The sequence below is a fragment of the Chiloscyllium plagiosum genome, unplaced genomic scaffold (assembly GCF_037043375.1).
Source record: "Chiloscyllium plagiosum isolate Xiang-an unplaced genomic scaffold, Cpla_swu_hap1 HiC_scaffold_19, whole genome shotgun sequence".
Taxonomy (NCBI): domain Eukaryota; kingdom Metazoa; phylum Chordata; class Chondrichthyes; order Orectolobiformes; family Hemiscylliidae; genus Chiloscyllium; species Chiloscyllium plagiosum.
Window position 1 is genome coordinate 65,859,242 of NW_028270157.1, and position 18,667 is coordinate 65,877,908.

The window sequence follows — 18,667 nt, forward strand, 5'->3', positions numbered from 1 at the left end:
GAAGGAAGGAAGAGTTATTGGAAGCTGCTAACATTTGTAATCCTTAGGATTTTTATTTCCACCAAGATGAAGGCGTGAACTACTTTCCTCTTGCACAACAAACCTGTGAGGGATTACGAGAATAGAGGAGTGTAAAATCACAGAGTGTCCTCTTCAGACAGACAGCGCACCTGCTCTGGCAGATACAAATGGGTAGGTTATGGCAGGAGTTTCTGCAGGTAAGTCAAGAGAGACACAGCAGAAATTCATCCCAAGGAAGAAGAAACATATTCAGGGGAGGATGAGGCAACCATAACTGACAAGGGAAGTCAGGGACAGCATAAATGCAAAAGCATAGAAAGTGAAGATGATCAGTGGAAAGCCAGATGATTAGGATGCCTTTAAAAACCAGCAGAGGATAACTAATTAAGCATAAGATTAGAGAAGATGAAAGAGGAGGTCAAGGTCGTGAATAATATAAAAGAAGATGACAAGAGGCTTTCTTTGTTAGATACTTAATAGAAAGGGAAGAGTGGACATTTGGAAGACTGGAAAATGAGGCTGAAGGAGTCGTAACTCAGTCCCTGTAACTCAAAGGGTTCACGCAGTGAACAGTTATGTCTCACAAATCAAGGAGCTTCTGGATATAATCCCCATTCCAGACTGGAAGAGATTCCCAGAGATTGAGGATAAAATTAAAGGGTAATACCTAAAGAATTAACCAGGACAGAATAAAGATGGAAAAGGGAGTATCCATAACTGGGAAGGTTCATTATCATTTACCTGTACAACTCCTCCCATCTCCAGTGTAACCAGCCTCACACACACATTGGAAAGAGCCGGGGCTGTTGAAACAGGAGGCCGAGCTGTGACAGTCGTGGCTTCCACTTTCACATTCATTCACATCTGAGGATCAAACAACAGAAGAATTCATGGTTTCAAACAAAGCTTTGTCAATCAGAAACGTTCTGCTGTTGCACACTCAGATTCAGGATGGAAAAACCTGTCAATTGGAGAATAATCTTTTATGAAACAGGCACAAGTAAATCAAAAGTGATCCCTATTCTGACAGCTGTGGCCCTGCCATTTTGTGGGTTGGTGCATTGAAATTGCGGGTTATTATTGTTGTATCTTCACTCTTCCCTGACAGAGAATTGTGCACTGTAATAGAATGGTGTACAGGCTGATTGATAGTCTGTCAGGTCGTCATGGGAATGATCCCCTCAGATCATTTTGTAGCTCTTGCTGCAACAATTCTACTGCATTCCATCACATTTGTGCTTAAGTTCAATCACACCCATGGATGGGAATGCAGGAACTGGGAAAGGGTGGGATTTAAATTTCCACTCCTACTCCTCAGTTCAACACTTGGCAAACATGTCACTTCCGTATTTCTTATGTCCAGTGAGTCGCATTCAATATCGTAGCTTCAACAACAAATGGCAATCAGATGTCTTATTTTGAGGGAATCCTGGACTTCTGCTAGACTTCCTAATTATTCCTTCATTATTCTAGAACTAGCAACATGTCCAAGTCTCCAGTCTGCTATGGAAACAGTGTGTTCAGGTCATTCCCCACTGGGTTCACTGATCCCCATCACACACCTGTACAGACAGATCCATTCCAGGTGTAGCCAGTCCCACAGGAGCATCTGAAGCTTCCGTCCTGCTGGATACAGGAGGCATTGGCTCCACACGGATTGCTCAGGCACACGTCAATCACTGCAGCTCAAAACAAAAATGTGAAGTTTTGGGAAAATCAAATTGCATGTTGAAGAACAGCCTCAAATTCTCCCCTGCAAAGTTCATTATTTTTCTTCCCCTTCTCTGTGGAAAGCCACAGTTTGAGAAAGAGGTGGGCGGCACGGTGGCACAGTGGTTAGCACTGCTGCCTCACAGCGCCAGAGACCCGGGTTCAATTCCAGCCTCAGGCGACTGTGTGGAGTTTGCACGTTCTCCCCGTGTCTGCGTGAGTTTCCTCCGGGTGCTCCGGTTTCCTCCCACAGTCCAAACATGTGCAGGTCAGGTGAATTGGCCATGCTAAATTGCCCGTAGTGTTAGGTAAGGGGTAAATGTAGGGGTATGGGTGGGTTGCGCTGCGGCGGGGTGGTGTGGACTTGTTGGGCCGAAGGGCCTGTTTCCACACTGTAAGTAATCTAATCTAATTATAGGTCCTGGATAGGAAGAGCTAAATTCAATGAGTCTGAGACAACTAGATATGGATATAACAGAGTAGGCTTTTCGCAACTATTGTTTATCACAGTGGGGACAGAAACATTGGGACCTTAATTGCCAAAAGTGAATAACCATAACAGTTTTGGTTGCATATTAATTTATTGCTCAGTTTCCCTGTCTTCAGGACAAACATAAGTTTTTATTTGGTATCATGAATAATGGCTGAAGCGATTGCACAACCATCAGGGTTTATGGAAAATTCTTTATTCCCGAACATTTTAGAATGATCACGAAGATCTACTCAATAACTCAGATGATACGAGTTGATAACAGTTACATGAGAGAAATTAAGAGACCCTCAACTAGATTCGAAGAAACTTCCACCAATTGGGAATTCAAATGAATGTGAGTAGGGGATTAGCGACATTTACTGTGCTACTGTTTCAGTATGAGGTACCTGTGCAATTCCTCCCATCTCCAGTGTAGCCAACCTCACACACACATTGGAAAGAGCCGGGGCTGTTGAAACAGGAGGCTGAGCTGTGACAGTCATGGCTTCCACCTTCACATTCATTCACATCTGGAGATCAAAAGAAAGGAAAGTTCCATTGTTGCATGTTGAGTTTCGTGAATCCGAAACTTTCTACAGATACAGCATCAGATTTAAGCTTGGCTGTGTGACTCAAATGAGAAAAATCCTCTGCAGAGACTCTGGACAGAATCTTACCCATTCCCTCCATCTGTACATATCCCTCTGCTGTCACTTTATATCTTCTTCAACAGTTGTTTCACGACTAAACTCCCTATTATCAGCAAACCTCAACATTTTATACTCAATCGCCTCGGTTAGGTTGTGAAGATAGATTGTAAGTAAGTCCAGATAATAATCCCTGCACGAAGCACATATTGCAATAAACAGAAGCAGGAGAGTAAGTGGTGTTGTGGTGTTAATGTAACACCAGTTACCTGTACAGTTCCTCCCATCCCCAGTGTAACCAGCCTCACACACACATTGGAAAGAGCTGGGGCTGTTGAAACAGGAGGCCGAGCTGTGACAGTCATGGCTTCCACTTTCACATTCATTCACATCTGAGGGTTAGGAAGGAAGGAAGAGTTATTGGAAGCTGCTAACACTTGTAACCCTGAAGATTTTTATTTCCACCAAGGTGAAGGCGTGAATTATTTTTCTCTTGCACAACAAACCTGTGAGGGATTGCGAGAATAGAGGAGTGTAAAATCACAGAGTGTCCTCTTCAGACAGACAGCACACCTGCTCTGGCAGATACAAATGAGTAGGTTATGGCGGGAGATTCTGTGGGTAACTCAAGAGAGACACAGCAGAACTTCATCCCAAGGAAGAAGAAACATATCCAGGGGAGGATGAGGCAACCAGGGCTGACAAGGGAAGTCAGGGACAGCATAAAAGAATATAAAGTGAAGATAATCAGTGGAAAGCCAGATGATTGGATTGGCTTTAAAAGCCAGCAGAGGATAATTAATAAAGTCATAAGGTTAGAGAAGATGAATGAGGAGGTCAAGGTAGTGAATAATATAAAAGAAGACGACAAGAGGTTTTCTTTGTTAGATACTTAATAGAGAGGGAAGAGTGGGCATTTGGAACACTGGAAAATGAGGCTGAAAGAGTCGTAACTCAGTCCCTGTAACTCAATGGGTTCAGTCAGTGAACAGTAATGTCTCAGAGATCAAAGTGCTTCTGGATATGATCCCCATTCCAGACTGGAAGAGATTTCCAGAGATTGAGGATAAAATTAAAGGGTAATACCTAAAGAATTAACCAGGACATAATGAAGATGGAAACGGGAATAGGAAGGTTCATTATCATTTACCTGTACAGTTCCTCCCATCTCCAGTGTAACCAGCCTCACACACACATTGGAAAGAGCCGGGGCTGTTGAAACAGGAGGCCGAGCTGTGACAGTCGTGGCTTCCACTTTCACATTCATTCACATCTGGGGATCAGAAAAGGAAGAATTCACTGGAGGTTCCCAGCTTTGTGAATCTGAAACTCGTTAAAGATACAGCCCCAGCTTTAAGCTTGGTCACTTGATGCTTGGGAGAAAACTCCTCCGCAGAAACTGTGCACAGATTCTTGCCCATTCCTTCCATCTGTCTATACCCCTCTGCTGTCTTTTTATAACATCTTCAGCACTTCTTTCAGAACTCAACTCCGTATCATCAACAAAATTTAACATTGTGTTTAAGAGTTGGGATGTCATGTTGCAGTTGTACATTACATTGATTTGGCCACTTTGACAAGACTGCATTCAGTTCTGGTCTCCATGCTATAGGAAGGATATTATTAAACATGAATGGGTGCAGAAAAGATTTACAAGGAGGTTGCCATGCTTGTAGAGTTTGAGCTATAGGAAGAGGCTGAATCGGCTGGCGCGGTTTGCCCTGGAGTCTCAGAGGCTGAGCGGTGAGAAAATGGAGGTTTATAAAATCATGAGGGGTACGGATGAGGTGAATAGTCCATGTCTTTTTCCCAGGGTCGGGGAGTCAAAACAGAGAAGGCATAGGTTTAAGGTGAGAGAAGACATAGAGGGGACCTCAGGGACAACTTTTTCCACGCAGAGTGTGGTGCATGTCTGGAATGAGCTGCCGGGGAAGTGGTGGAGACAGGTACAAAACAAAATTTAAAAGCGTCTGGATGGGTTCATAAATAGGAAGGATTGAAATAGGTTTGGGCCGAATGTTGGCAAATGGGAACAGATGAATTTAGCATATCTGGTTGGCATGGATGGGTTGGACTGAAGGGTCTGTTTCAGTGCTGTAGAACTCTGTGACCCTACGTGACACTCAATCCCCTCAGTTAAGTCATAGATTGCAAACACATCTAAATAATAATCCCTGCACTAAGCACATTTCGTAACAAACAGAAACAAGAGAGGAAGTGGTGTCATCGTGATACTGCAACACCAGTTACCTGTACAGTTCCTCCCATCCCCAGTGTAACCAGCCTCACACACACACTGGAAAGAGCCGGGGCTGTTGAAACAGGAGGCCGAGCTGTGACAGTCGTGGCTTCCACTTTCACATTCATTCACATCTGGGGGTCAGAAAATTAAGAATTCACTGGAGGTTTCCAGCTTGGTGAATCTGAAGCTTGCTATAGAAACAACCTCAGATTTAAGCCTGGTCACATGACATGAGAGAAACATCCTTCACAGAAACACTGGTCAGATTCTTGCCCATTTCTTCCATGTATCCATACCCCTCTGCTATCACCTGATACCTTCTTCAACAGTTATTTCACAACTAAACTCAGTATCATCGACAACATTTAACATTGATTATAGGAGTTGGGAATGTCATGTTGCAGGTATACAGGACATTAGTTAGGCCACTTTTGGAATATTGCGTTCAATTTTGGTTTCCCTGGTATAGGAAAAATATTATTAAACTTGAAATGGGTACAGAAAAGATTTACAAGGATGTTGTCACGGTTGGAAGGTTTGAGCTTGAAAAGTCTGGGGCTATTTTCCCGGCAGTTTCAGAGGCTGAGGGGTGATCTTATGGACATCTATAAAAGGTTGAGGAGCATGGATTGGGTCGTAGAGTCATAGAGATGTACAGCATGGAAACAGATGCTTCTGTCCAACTTGTCCATGCCGACTAGATATCCTAACCTTATCTAGTCCCATTTGCCAGCATTTGGCCCATATCGTTCTCAACCCTTACTATTCATGTACACATCCAGACATCATGTAGTTTAAATGATGTCATTGCACCAGCCTCTACCACTTCCTCTGGCAGCTCATTCCATACACGCACCACCCTCTGCATGAAAAAGTTGCCTCTTAGGTCCCTTTTATATCTTTCCCCTCTCACTTTAAACCCACGCTTCTCGTTCTCGACTCCCCCACCCCAGGGAAAAGACTTTGTCTACTTACTCTATCCATGCCCCAGGATAGGGGAGTCAAGAAATAGACAGCATATGTTTAACATGAGAGATGACATAAAAGAGACCTTGGGCAACTTTTTCATGCAGAGGGTGGTGCATGTACAGAATGAACTATCAGAGGAAGTGTTGGAGGCGGGTACAAATACAACATTTAAAAGGCATCTGGATGGGTACATCATGAGGAAAGATTTAGAGTGATATAGGCCAAATGCTGGCAAATGGGAATAGATTAATTTAGGATATCGGGTCGACATGGGCAAGTTGGACTGAATGGTCAGATTCCGTGGTGTACAACTCTGTGTCCCTGTGTTACACTCAATTCCCTCAGTCAAGTCATGGTTATGGATTGCAAATATGTCCAGACAATAATCCCTGTACTAAGCACAGATCCTAACAAACAGAAGCAGGCGAGGAAGTGGTGTCATCCAGATAATGCAACACTTGTTACCTGTACAGTTCCTCCCATCTCCAGTGTAGCCAGCCTCACACACACATTGGAAAGAGCCGGGGCTGTTGAAACAGGAGGCTGAGCTGTGACAGTCATGGCTTCCACTTTCACATTCATTCACATCTGAGGGTTTAGAAAGGAGGGGTTCATTGGAGGATCACAGCTTTGTGAATCTGAAACTTTCTATAAAGACACAGACATAGCCTTCAACCACATGACCCTTATAAATGATGAACTGATCCCTCTGTTCATTTACTGGGTAAACAGCTCGGGTAGTAAACCATTAAATGTCCAGGTCAGATTGCCCCCAGTTCCCATTCTCACTCGATACTGAGATCCGTGCGGAGAGTGGCTGGGTGTTAGAAGGGCTGGCAGCTCTGATGGATGGTGATGGGAAATCATTGATAATGCCGACTCCTGATTGGTGTCCAATGAATCAAAGTGGAAGGTCCTTGTGTGTAAACACAGAGTGAGGACAGAATTAGGCCGGATTGAGGACAGCCACCCCTCCATTCACCCCCCAGTTGTATTTTCCAAATTCTGTTAAACTCTCTTAATCTGGATATTTTGTAGCGAAATGCATCTGATGACATGAGCAATTCTTAATGTTTGAAGGTAAGGACAGTCACTTTTCAGGAAAAACTTTCCCTCAAAAACAAAGTAAATTCCACAACTTGATCAATGAACCCACCCCTCCCCCTTTGGGGATGTAACACAGTCTCCAGTCTGATATGGAGGCAGTGTGTTCAGTTCTTTCCCCACTGGGTTCACTGATCCCCATCACACACCTGTACAGACAGATCCATTCCAGGTGTAGCCAGTCCCACAGGAGCATCTGAAGCTTCCGTCCTGCTGGATACAGGAGGCATTGGCTCCACACGGATTGCTCAGGCACACGTTAATCACTGAAAGCAGAAAACAAATGAGGTGAACACACAGTGTAGCTGCATTGTGCCACTCTCAGTTGTGGGACTCAGATACCAAAAGTATATTTCATAAAGTGCATGAATAACGAGGGCGAGATATAGGTAATTACAGAAGAAAACCAAAACCTTGTGGATTTTAAATATACCATGCAGTTTTCACTCTTTCAGACTGAGATCTACGGAACACTCAGTTGTCTCAGGGCTAATTTAAAATCTCAGAATGGTTACAATTCAGGGATCGGTGCACTTAGCCTGTCCCAGTTCCCAATAAGATTACGTTAGTATTAATGCTTGTCTCATTCCTCTTGTCTGTTGTCTGTCGCCCTGCAATAACGCTCTGTTCTGACGTTTATCCATATACCATTTGGAGGGCACAAATGAATCTACTGCACACTTTCAGGGAAAGCTTTTCAGATCATGATCACTTCCTGAATAAAAATATTTTTTCTCATGATTGTCAACATCTCCATCCAATCTCCTCTGAATTTTCTCTTTTCCCCATGGAGAACAGGCTTGGCTTCTTCAACTGATCCTTTTAACTGATGTCTTTCATCATCTGAATAATTCCCATGTATCCTTCTGAACTCTGCCTTGTAAATATGCACTCTCCAGAATTGCAGACAATTCTGCAATTGCTGCAAACCAGTCTGTGTAATAGGGTCATCATATCTACCTTCCTTTTGTACTCCATGCCTTCTCATATAAAGCCCAGGATCTCATAAGACGTTTGAACCAAATTTGCAACTTGACCACCACATTCGATAATTTGCTCCTGCGCTCCTTTTAGCGTATCATTTAATTCATATTAATTATCCTCATTCTTCCTCGCAAAATCGATCACTTCACATACCTCTGTAATAAGGTGTCAGCAACATTGGTTGACACATTGCATCAGCTGTCTATTTACTTGAAATCTATCAGTACCTTCCTCATGGTCCCAAAGTTCAGGTCTGCTGCAAGTTTGGAAATTATTCACTGTCCATCCTATTATAGATCATTTGTTTGTTTCAGGAAAATGTAATAGTCCTGATCCCCAAGATCCCCACTATATACCTTCCTGCGATCCAACAAACAATTGTTGATCTCTACTCTCTGTTTCCTGTCATTCAACTTTGTATCCATCCTATCACCATCCTTTTTAATCCATGGGCTTCCATTTTCCGGCAAGACTGTGATGCCTTGTCACATGACATCAACAGGTTTACTCTGGTCATCAGTCTCAGTTGCCTCATAACAAACTCAAAAAAAACTGATTGTTGCTCATGTTTATTGTTTCTCTAAGAGTTTGATCCCTTTCATGGATTGAACAAGTCCCAACAAGGTACAGGTCAGAAAGCTATAATTTCACCATTTTAATGGCCCTGCTGATTTTTGCAAAGGATAAATCTAGTTATGCACATAAGGAAGGTGACAGGGTGAATCAAACTCTCAGAGATTGTATTTTCCTCACAATGTATACTAAAGTACAGAAATGGGTTGATTTTTCCAGGGAATTTTCAATGTCAGTTATTCAAACAATTCTTTCAATTTCAAACCAATTTATAATTAAACATGTTTGAAATACTTACAACCTTTGGTTTTAAAATGCAATGCCAAACTAGTGTCCTCTTCTCCAGAGAATGTTCTGACAGAAACTGTTACGATGTAGGGAGTTGATTCACTGAGATCTGTTCAAGGCAGGTAATGAGGTTCATTAGTGACATGGATTCCATTTTAAAATGGAGACCAGCAGAACATAAACAGCAAAAGAAGCAAAGGCAACAAGAGTAAACACTTGCTCATTTACACAGTGTGTGTTTAGGTTCTGGCATGTACCAAACTAACCGTGTGGTTGAAACAGATTCAATTGTCTCTTATAAAAGGAATGGAAGGAAGATGGCCAGGGTGAATGGCTGGGTCAGTTGGTCTTTAGGCCTCGTTGTTCGGGGATTGTGGGCATTGCTGGCTGGGCAGGTATTCATTGCCCATCCCTTAGTACCTTTGAACTGAGTGGCTTACGAAGGCATTTCAGAGGGAAGTTAAGAGTCAACTAGCTTGCTTTGTGTTTGGAGTCATTTGAAGGTCAGATTGGGTAAAGATGAGACATATCCTTTTCTGAAGGACATTAGTGAACCAAATGAGTGTGTGTGACTTTCATAGTGGTTGCATGGTTGTCATTAATTTAATTCCAGATTTAACGCAACTCTGATTTCACAATCTGACATGTTCAAAGAATGCCAACATGGTCATAAAGAGCTGAACAGGTTCTCCTTTACAGTGATAACTCCGATGATTTCGAAGCTAGCACCTTATAGGACATCAGATAGGCATTGATTGAAATGGGGATGCTGTTTATAATTGTAATGGGGCCATCACTCTCATACCTATCACCAGATGTGTCCAAGCAGCTAATCTTGCTGCAGGTCTTGAGGTAACTGTTCCAGCCCCACTTTTGTCTTTTTGCTGAACCACACTCTTCCCAAGCCAATGTTCTCAATGGCGCACTAAAATCTTCATGGTTATAAATCTTTTTAGAGTTTGATCTTTTATGTATTGAGCATCCTTCTTCTATGCGACCCTGCTTTCCACTCACTTATTCTCCAAAATTGTTCATCGCCTGCATTTCTGTCCCAAGCTCAGCAGAAAATACAAGCAGATTTGAGATTGTCAAGTCTAAAGATCTGTGGGTCTCAATCTCACATTTCATTCCACATTCACAATGTCCCTACCTGTGAGGATCACACTGGTATTCGGAGGGAAAGCAATTATAGTCTTCTTAGGTCTGTCAGTACCATAAGGACGATAGCTAATGGAGTAGGAGTCCACCAGGACAGTGTCTGTTGGATGTAGATCCCAGCCAATCACAGCAGTCGATGAGGTTATATGGGAAGCCTGTATGTTGCTGAGGTATCTCGATGCTGCCAATAAAACAGAGCCTCAGTCAGAGTGAGGAAAACGGGTTAGTTCTGAGAGAGAGAGAGAGCGAGAGAGAGAGAGAGAGAGAGACAACTTTAGACTGATGATAAAATGTGTAAATACATACATGGGAGAGTAGTGACATTAAGTGGCTTGGAGCTGAGTGTCTGGTTTAAGAGGGAGTGACACACAATGGACATGATGTAAGTGGTGTCTGGATCCAACCCTGCAAAGAAATACTCATGGTTAGTACAAAAACCAGAATACCGTGGTAATAATTCACTCAAGTAAGCAATTCACTGTTTTTCTCTCAAGCTTTTTTCTCCTATTCAAGGCTCCCACACAATTAACATTAACCATTACCCTGTTTATAGGTCGAGTGACTGGCCCGACATCAGTGCTGTGCTTCTTATAGATATTTTTAAATATAGAATCCCTACAGTGTCGAAACATAATCAGCTTCCCACCCAGATTCATCCCCCCAACCCTATCCCTGTAACCAGGCATTTCCCATGGCTAATCCGGTTACCTACACATCCCTGAACCCTATGGGACAATTTAGCATAGCCAATCCACCTCTCCTGCACATATTTGGACTGTGGGAGGAAACCGGAGCACACAGAGGAAACCCACGCAGACATGGGAACAATGTGTAAACTTCAGTCGTCCGATGGAATTGAAACCATGTCATTGACGCTATAAGGCAGCAGTGCTAAGCACTGAGCCACCGTGCCACCCGCAATACTTCCCAGTGTAGCCTGGGAACCACCCACCCACGTTTACTAGGTGACTGGCCGACACTGCAGGTTATTTTTCTGGATGTCACAGGGATGTTAGAACCAGTTATTGAACATTCTGCTTTAACAAGGGGTAGGGATCAGGGCAGGGTGTGTTGCTCAAGAATACAAAAGCTACCAATCTCAGCTTCTGTTTTTAAAATGATCAGTCAGTCTTTTTCTCCGCAATCAGTTTTTCTGATTTACAGCAATGACCTGCTTTGTGTTGGGTCTCCCGCACTTTCAGCCACATTGGAAAACAATGTCTAACCCTTGACCTCTCTTCCTCTGCGGGTAAATTTCAATATCAGGTCACCTCCCTTACTGGGCAATGATTCAGTCACCCTTCAATAAGTGGTCCTAGGGCCTTTACACGTGTTTGACCCATGATACCAAATCCTCCACAGTTGGAGCAGGATCCATGGATGGACTTTCCTCCCTTTCACTTGGGGCCAGTGGGGCTGATTCCAGGATTTCTGTCAGCAGCAAAAACTTCCATCTCTATGACCCCTTCCATAACTGCAGCACATCCCAATGATGCACTGCTCAAGTGGATTCACAGTCACAGCGAAGGAGCTGAGGCAATCAAGGAGCACACATCAAGGATACAGAAACAGCAATGAGGTAATGATCAGATAACCTGCTGTGGTGGGGTTTATTTTCTTAGGTGACATCTCTTTGGGAGACTAAAGTAATGCTGCTAGAATTTATTAAGACATTGGCAAGAAGTCTTAATTTACAACTGAAATGATTCACGAAGTCTCTTCACACTGGTGTAACACTTCTGTTCACTTCCAGTAAACTCAATATGATCATCTGACTAACATCATTTACACCATCATTATGCATGCTCTGATGTCAATCCCATTAACCCACATTTCCTCTACCTCAACACCTCCTCACAAAGTGTCACACAGGATCAGTCCTTGAAGTGCTCTGACTAATCTGCCTGTTTTGCTGCTGTTTTTATGCAGAGCTCTTGGAAGTTCTCCTCTCTTCAGTCAGTGTACATTCTTCTCCTGCATGGCTGCCCAGCTTCTAATGTTCTGCTCCTTCTGAGGAATATGCCAGAGTCTCTATTGGTTTCTTGTTGAATGATAGTGTTGCATGAAAATTCCTTCTTATAATCCTAGAGTTGGTTTCAATCTTATATGATCTCAATTGTTGTGGTTTTGCTCCCATCATTCCAAGTTCTCTGTGTTCTCTAACTCAGTTTCGCTGCACCATTGGTCATGTTTGGGCTTTTAACCTTTCACTGCAGTTTGGTGCTGGTTGTCACTTTGCTCCTCTGCACTGTTGTACTCTGCTGAGGCCATTCTCCGTGTTGTTTGATTGTCACTCCTGACTCAAGATGTAATGAGTGGTGTCAAGAGATATTGCTGGGACCTCCACTTTCTACAATGTATACAGGCACCTTGCTAAAAGGATGAAAGGTATAGTTGCTAAATATACATGGGACACAAGGATGAGCAAGAAAGTAAACTGTGAAGAGGACAGTCGAGGTTAAAAGGAGCACGGATTGCGCAAACTGAGTATAATGTGGGAGAATTTGAACCTGTCCATTTTAGTAGGAAGAATGAAAAACAGTCTTTTTGATTTATTCATTCATGGGGTGTGGGTGGTGCTGGCTGGGCCACATTTAGTCCTTATCCCTTGGTGTCCTTAAGAAGTCCTTGAGAAAGAGGTGGGTGGCACGGTGGCACAGTGGTTAGCACTGCTGCCTCACAGCGCCAGAGACCCGGGTTCAATTCCCGCCTCAGGCGACTGACTGTGTGGAGTTTGCACGTTCTCCCCGTGTCTGCGTGGGTTTCCTCCGGGTACTCCGGTTTCCTCCCACAGTCCAAAGACGTGCAGGTCAGGTGAATTGGCCATACTAAATTGCCCGTAGTGTTAGGTAAGGGGTACATGTAGGGGTATGGGTGGGTTGTGCTTCGGCGGGGCGGTGTGGACTTGTTGGGCCGAAGGGCCTGTTTCCACACTGTAAGTAATCTAATCTAAAAAAAAAGTCGGTGAGCTGCTTCCTTGAACTGCTGTAGTACATCTGCTGTAGGTAGACCCACAATGCCCTTCGGGAGGGAATTCCAGGATTATGTACCAGCAACACTGAAGGAACTGAAGCAATATATTTCCGAGTCACAGTGGCTCAGTGGTTAGCACTGCTGCCTCACAGCACCAGGGACCTGGGTTCGATTCCAGCCTCGGGAAACTGTCAGCATGGAGTTTGCACATTCTTCCCGTGTCTGCATGGGTTTCCTCGGGTGCTCCAGTTTCCTCCCACAATCCAAAGGTGTGCAGATTCGGTGAATTGGCCATGCTAAATTGCCGATAGTGTTCAGGGATGTGTAAGTTAGGTGCATTAGTCGGGTGTAAATATAGGATGGGTCTGGATGGGTTACTCTGCACAGGGTCTGTGTGGACTTGTTGGGCCGAAGGGCCTGTTTTGGGATTCTATGAAGTCAAGATGGTGATTGGCTTGGAGAGGAATTTGCAACATCAATGTTCCCATGTATCTGCTGTCCTTGTCCTTCTTGACGGAAGTGGTTGTAGATTTGGAAGATGCTGTGGAAGGAGCCTTGGTGGATTTCTGTTGTGCATTTTGTAGGTAGTGCACACTGCTACTGCTGAGTATCAGTAGGAGAGAGAGTGGATGTTTGTGTGTGTGTGGTACTAATTAAGTGGGGTACTTAATCCTGGATCGTGTCAAGCTTCGTAAATGCTGTTGGAATGACTGTCATCCGGGCAGGTGCAGAATATTCCTGACTTGCGCCTTATAGACAACCTTTTGTGGAGTCAGGCGGTGAGTTACACATTGCAGTATTCCGAGCTTCTGACCTGCTCTTATTGCAACAGTATTTATGTGGTGAGACCAGCTGAGTTTCTGGTCACGGTAACTCACCAGGATGTTGATACTGGGGAAATTCAGTAATGGTAACGTCACTGAATTTCATAGGGCTGTGGTTAGATTGTCCCTTATTGGAGATGAACAGTGCCTGGCGTTTCTGTAGTGTGAATGTTACTTTCTGCTTTTCAGCCCAGGGCTGAGACTGGATGTTGTCCAGATATTGCTGCATTTGGTCATACTGTTTCAGTATGTGAGGAGTCGCAAACAGTGCTGAACATTGTGCAATCATCTGTGAACATCCCAACATCTGGCCTTCTGATGGAGGGAAGGGCATGGATGAAATAGCTGAAGATGGTTGGACCTCAGACATTTCCCTGAGGAACCCCTGCAGAGATATCCTGGAGCGGAGATGACTGAACTCTGGTAACTGACTGGGTTGGTTTTGTCCTGCTTTGGTGTACAGTTGTTAAGAAAGCTTATGGTATTTTGGCTTTCATTAACAGGGGGATCGTGTTTAAGATCTGCAAGGTTTTGCAACAGCTCTACAACTCCCTGGTGAGTTCACACTTGGAATATTGTGTCCAGTTCTGGTCATCCTATGATAGGAAAGATACAGAGGCTTTGGAGAGGGTGCAAAGAAGGTTTACCAGGATGCGGCCTGGACTGGAGGGCTTGTCTTATGAAGGTTGACTAAGCTTGGACTTTTCTCTCTGGAGAGAAGGAGGAAGAGAGGTGACCTGATCGAGGTAGACAAGGTAATGAGAGGCTTGGATAGAGTCAATAGTCAGAGACTTTTCCCCAGGGCAAGATTGACTGGGATGAGGGGTCATAATTTTAAGATATTAGTAGGAAGGTATAGAGAAGGCGTCAGAGGTAGGTTTTTTGCGCAGAGCGTTGTGAATGCATGGAATGCGTTGCCAGCTGGCGCGATGGAAGTAGAGTCATGAGGGACATTTCAGTGCCTGCTGGACATGCACATGGATAGCAGTGATTTGAGGGGTGTGTCGGTAAGGTTACTTTATTTTACATTAGGATTAATCCTCGGCACAACATCGTAGGCTGAAGGGCCTGTTCTGTGCTGTACATTTCTATGTTCTATGTGCTAACAGATCTGGTCATGTTTTTACTCTGTTGGGAGAAGTAGCTGCCAGTGTTGTAACTATACTGAAGGAGCTTAACTGTGGAGTAGCAAGCTCTAGAACACAGGTCTGCAGTACTATTGTTGAAATGTGGTCAGGCCTGTAGTCATTGTAGTATCCAATGCCTCAACCCATTTTTTGATATCACATGGAGTGAATTGAATTGGCTGAAGATTTCCATATGTGATGCTGAAACCTCTGCAGGAGGCTAAAATGGAACATCCACTCAGCACATTTTTTGAGTATCATTGCAAATGCTTCAGCTTTATCTTTTGCAATGATGAGTTGGGCTCTACCATCATGGATGGCACGGTGACTCAGTGGTTAGCACAGCTACCTCACAGTACCAGGGACCGGGGATCGATCCTAGTCTTGGGTGATGGTGTAAACTTCATACAGATCATCTCCCTGTGTCTGCATGGGTTTTCTCTGGGAGCTCTGGCTTCCTCACAAAGTCCACAGATGTGCAAGTTAAGTGGATTGGCTATGCTAAACTGGCCATAGTGTCCAGAGATACGAAGAATAGGATTGGCCATGGTAAATATGGGGTTACGGGGATAGGGGAGCAGGATGAGTCTCGGCGAGATGCTTTTCAGAGGGTCGATGTAGACTTGATGGGCCAAATGGCCTCTTTCTGCAATGTAGGGATTCTACGAAAATTGATGATGGGGACAGTTACAGAGTCTCCTCCTCCAGTGAGCGGTTTAATTTTTCACCACCATTCACAACTGGATGTTGCTTGGATGGATCTGTTGTTTGTGGAATTGCTCTGCTCTCTATCACTTGCAGTTTCTGCTGTTAGGCACTTGAGCAGTATTGTGTTGGAGCTTCACCAGGTTGACATCTCACTTTTCGCTATGTCTGGAACTGCTCCGAGCATGCCCTCCTACACTGTTCATTCGATGAGGGTTGATCCCCTGGCATGATGGTAATGGTAGAGAGGGGCATATGCTGGCCCATAAACTTGGAGATTATGCTGGCATATAATTCTGCTACTGTTGATGGCTAACAGTCCCTCATGAATACCAAAGTCATGAGTTGCTTGATCTGTTTGTTAGATCCACTTAGCGATGCAATAGTGCCATACAACAGGATCCAATGTATTCTCAAGGTGAAGGGAGGACACAATGTGAAGATGATACGTGGTAACCAGCAGGAGGTTTCCTTGCCCATGTTTGACCTGAAGCCTTGAGATGTCATTCGGCCTGGAGTCAATGTCATGGACACCGAGAGTAATTCCCTCATGACTGTACACCATAATGTGGGCACCACTGATGGGCCTGTCATAGAGTTATAGAGATGTACAGCATGGAAACAGACCCTTCGGTCCAACCTGTCCACGCCGACCAGATATCCCAACCCAATCTAGTCCCACCTGACAGCATCCCTCCAAACCCTTCCTATTCATATACCCATCCAAATGCCTCTTAAATGTTGTAATTGTACCAGCCTCCACCACATCCTCAGGCAGCTCATTCCATACATGACCCTCTCTCCCTCATAGCCCTACACACGGATGAAAAAAGCCACCATTTCGACAGGGACAACACATCTATCCTGGGACAACACATCTATCCTGGGACAAGCTAAGCAAAGGCATGCCAGAGAATTCCTAGAGGCCTGGCACTCCAATCACAATGCCATAAACAAACACATAGATCTAGATACTATCTATCAACCCCTCAGAAAACAAACAGAAAATGACATCACTACAAACCCCAGAAACCCCATCCACGAGAAAGATATAAATAGAAAGCAGGAGACAACAGCTTTGCTTCGCTTCACTTGGAGGTCGCCACTGATGATGTTACCTAGCCAGGTAATGAAACGTCTGGATATCAAACCTGCAGCTCAGTGAGCAAACCTACACACTAAATCTCAACTTGAGCTACAAACCATCACAAACCTTGCATTATTCCTTTAAACAGTGTGCAATTAGGTTACTCCTTAAACTGTCGTATTTACAGAACATGATTAGATTGTCAAGACAGAAAGACACCCCACACCCCAACATCTAATTTCTCAAATGTCAGCAGAACAAGTTAACCCTTTAACATCTCTATACAACTGAGTAGCTTGTGAGACCATTTCAAAGGGACTTTAGGAGCCAACCATGTGTGTATCGAGTGACATACATGCATGAGGATGACAAATTTCCTTTCAACAATCCACAATAGTCATCTTTAGACTTCTAATTCCAGATTTTTGTTGAATTCAACTTCTACCATCTGTCTTGGTTGGATTTGAACCTGTGTCCTCAAAACATAATCTTGGTCTCCAGATTCCTAACACTAACACTAACACTATGACGATACCAATGTCCTGCTGGCTAAATGGTGAGAGACTGCAGAGCTCTCAGATGTGGACAGATCTCCAGATCTTTGTGAATAAATCACAAGTGATTGGTATGCACGTACAGCAAGTAAATAGGAAAGCTGTTAATATCTACACTCAATCATTTACTGGGAAGTGAACTGAATCCAAAAGTAGTAACGCTATACTTCAGTTTGAGGGGACATTGGTGAAACCACATCTGGGAGTACTTTATAATTCCTTATTGAAGGAAGAGTGTAAATATATAGGAGGAGGTTCAGAGAATGTTTACAAGAACAATACCTGGAATGAGCAGATTGCCTTTTCAGAAACGGTTGGACAGGCTAGCCTTGTATTTGCTGGAGTTTAGAAGGTTACGGTAATTTAATTGAAACTTATAAAATCCCAAGGGGTCATGACATTATGCATGTGGAAACAATGGCTGCTCTTGTTGGAGAATCTAGAGTGAAAAGTGACTATTTCTAATAAACGCTTGCCCATTTAAAGTAGCGATAAGGAGCTATGTTTTCTCACTACAGTGCGGTTTGGTTTCCCAAATTAATGTAGCTGGAGTCCAGGGAACTCTCTGCAAGATCACTATATTTATAGCTTGATCTACCCATAGATTCTCTTCACGCTGTATTTAAGATTGCGTTCCTGTCCATGTTTTGTTTTTAAATTTGTTCCCAGGATATGGGCATCACTGGCTAAGCCAGCATTCATTGCCCATCTCTATTTGCCCAAAAGGGCATCTGAGAGTCATCCCCATTCCTGTGGGTCTGGAGTCTCATGGAGGCCAGGCCAGATGAAGATAGGAGATTTCCTTCCTGAAAGGACATCAGTGAACCAGGTGGGTTTTTATGACAAGTGACAATGGTTTCATGGTCATCAGTGAATCCTTTGTTACAGACATTTGGTTTTATTGAATTTGGGTCTCCAGAACATCAGCTGAGGTTCGGCATTAATCGTCTAGCAATAATACCACAAGGCTGTCATCCTGACATTATTACAATAGCATTACACACACTCCTGATGTTAATCTCATTGCTGCTCACTGTATTAGCTGAAGTCTAAGTGTTGGCCAACACATGGAGGAGCTGAATTTCTTCACTGCTTTGTAATAATACATGGGAGCCTTTACAATCAGATGAGGGGTCTGATGGTACCCTGGTCCCATCTGCACTTTGACAGTTCAGTACTGCACTGCAGGGTCAGCCTAGTCTTGATGTTCCTAACTCTGGAGTAGGATT

At 43.8% G+C, this 18,667-nt stretch overlaps 1 protein-coding gene across 1 annotated transcript in view; it reads right to left on the minus strand.

Moving 5' to 3' along the window:
- Window positions 1-14: 14 nt before the first annotated feature.
- Window positions 15-18,667, minus strand: part of LOC122546735 (uncharacterized) — a 110,974-nt gene continuing 92,321 nt past the window's right edge. Inside the window, exons 46-54 of the mRNA XM_087996934.1 lie at window positions 10,475-10,573; window positions 10,161-10,349; window positions 9,021-9,119; window positions 7,315-7,431; window positions 5,101-5,223; window positions 4,001-4,123; window positions 2,611-2,733; window positions 763-885; window positions 15-103 (exon numbers count right to left, since the gene is read on the minus strand). Of these exons, the coding sequence (XP_087853060.1) occupies window positions 15-103; window positions 763-885; window positions 2,611-2,733; window positions 4,001-4,123; window positions 5,101-5,223; window positions 7,315-7,431; window positions 9,021-9,119; window positions 10,161-10,349; window positions 10,475-10,573 (1,085 nt within the window). The remainder of the gene's footprint in view (window positions 104-762; window positions 886-2,610; window positions 2,734-4,000; window positions 4,124-5,100; window positions 5,224-7,314; window positions 7,432-9,020; window positions 9,120-10,160; window positions 10,350-10,474; window positions 10,574-18,667) is intronic.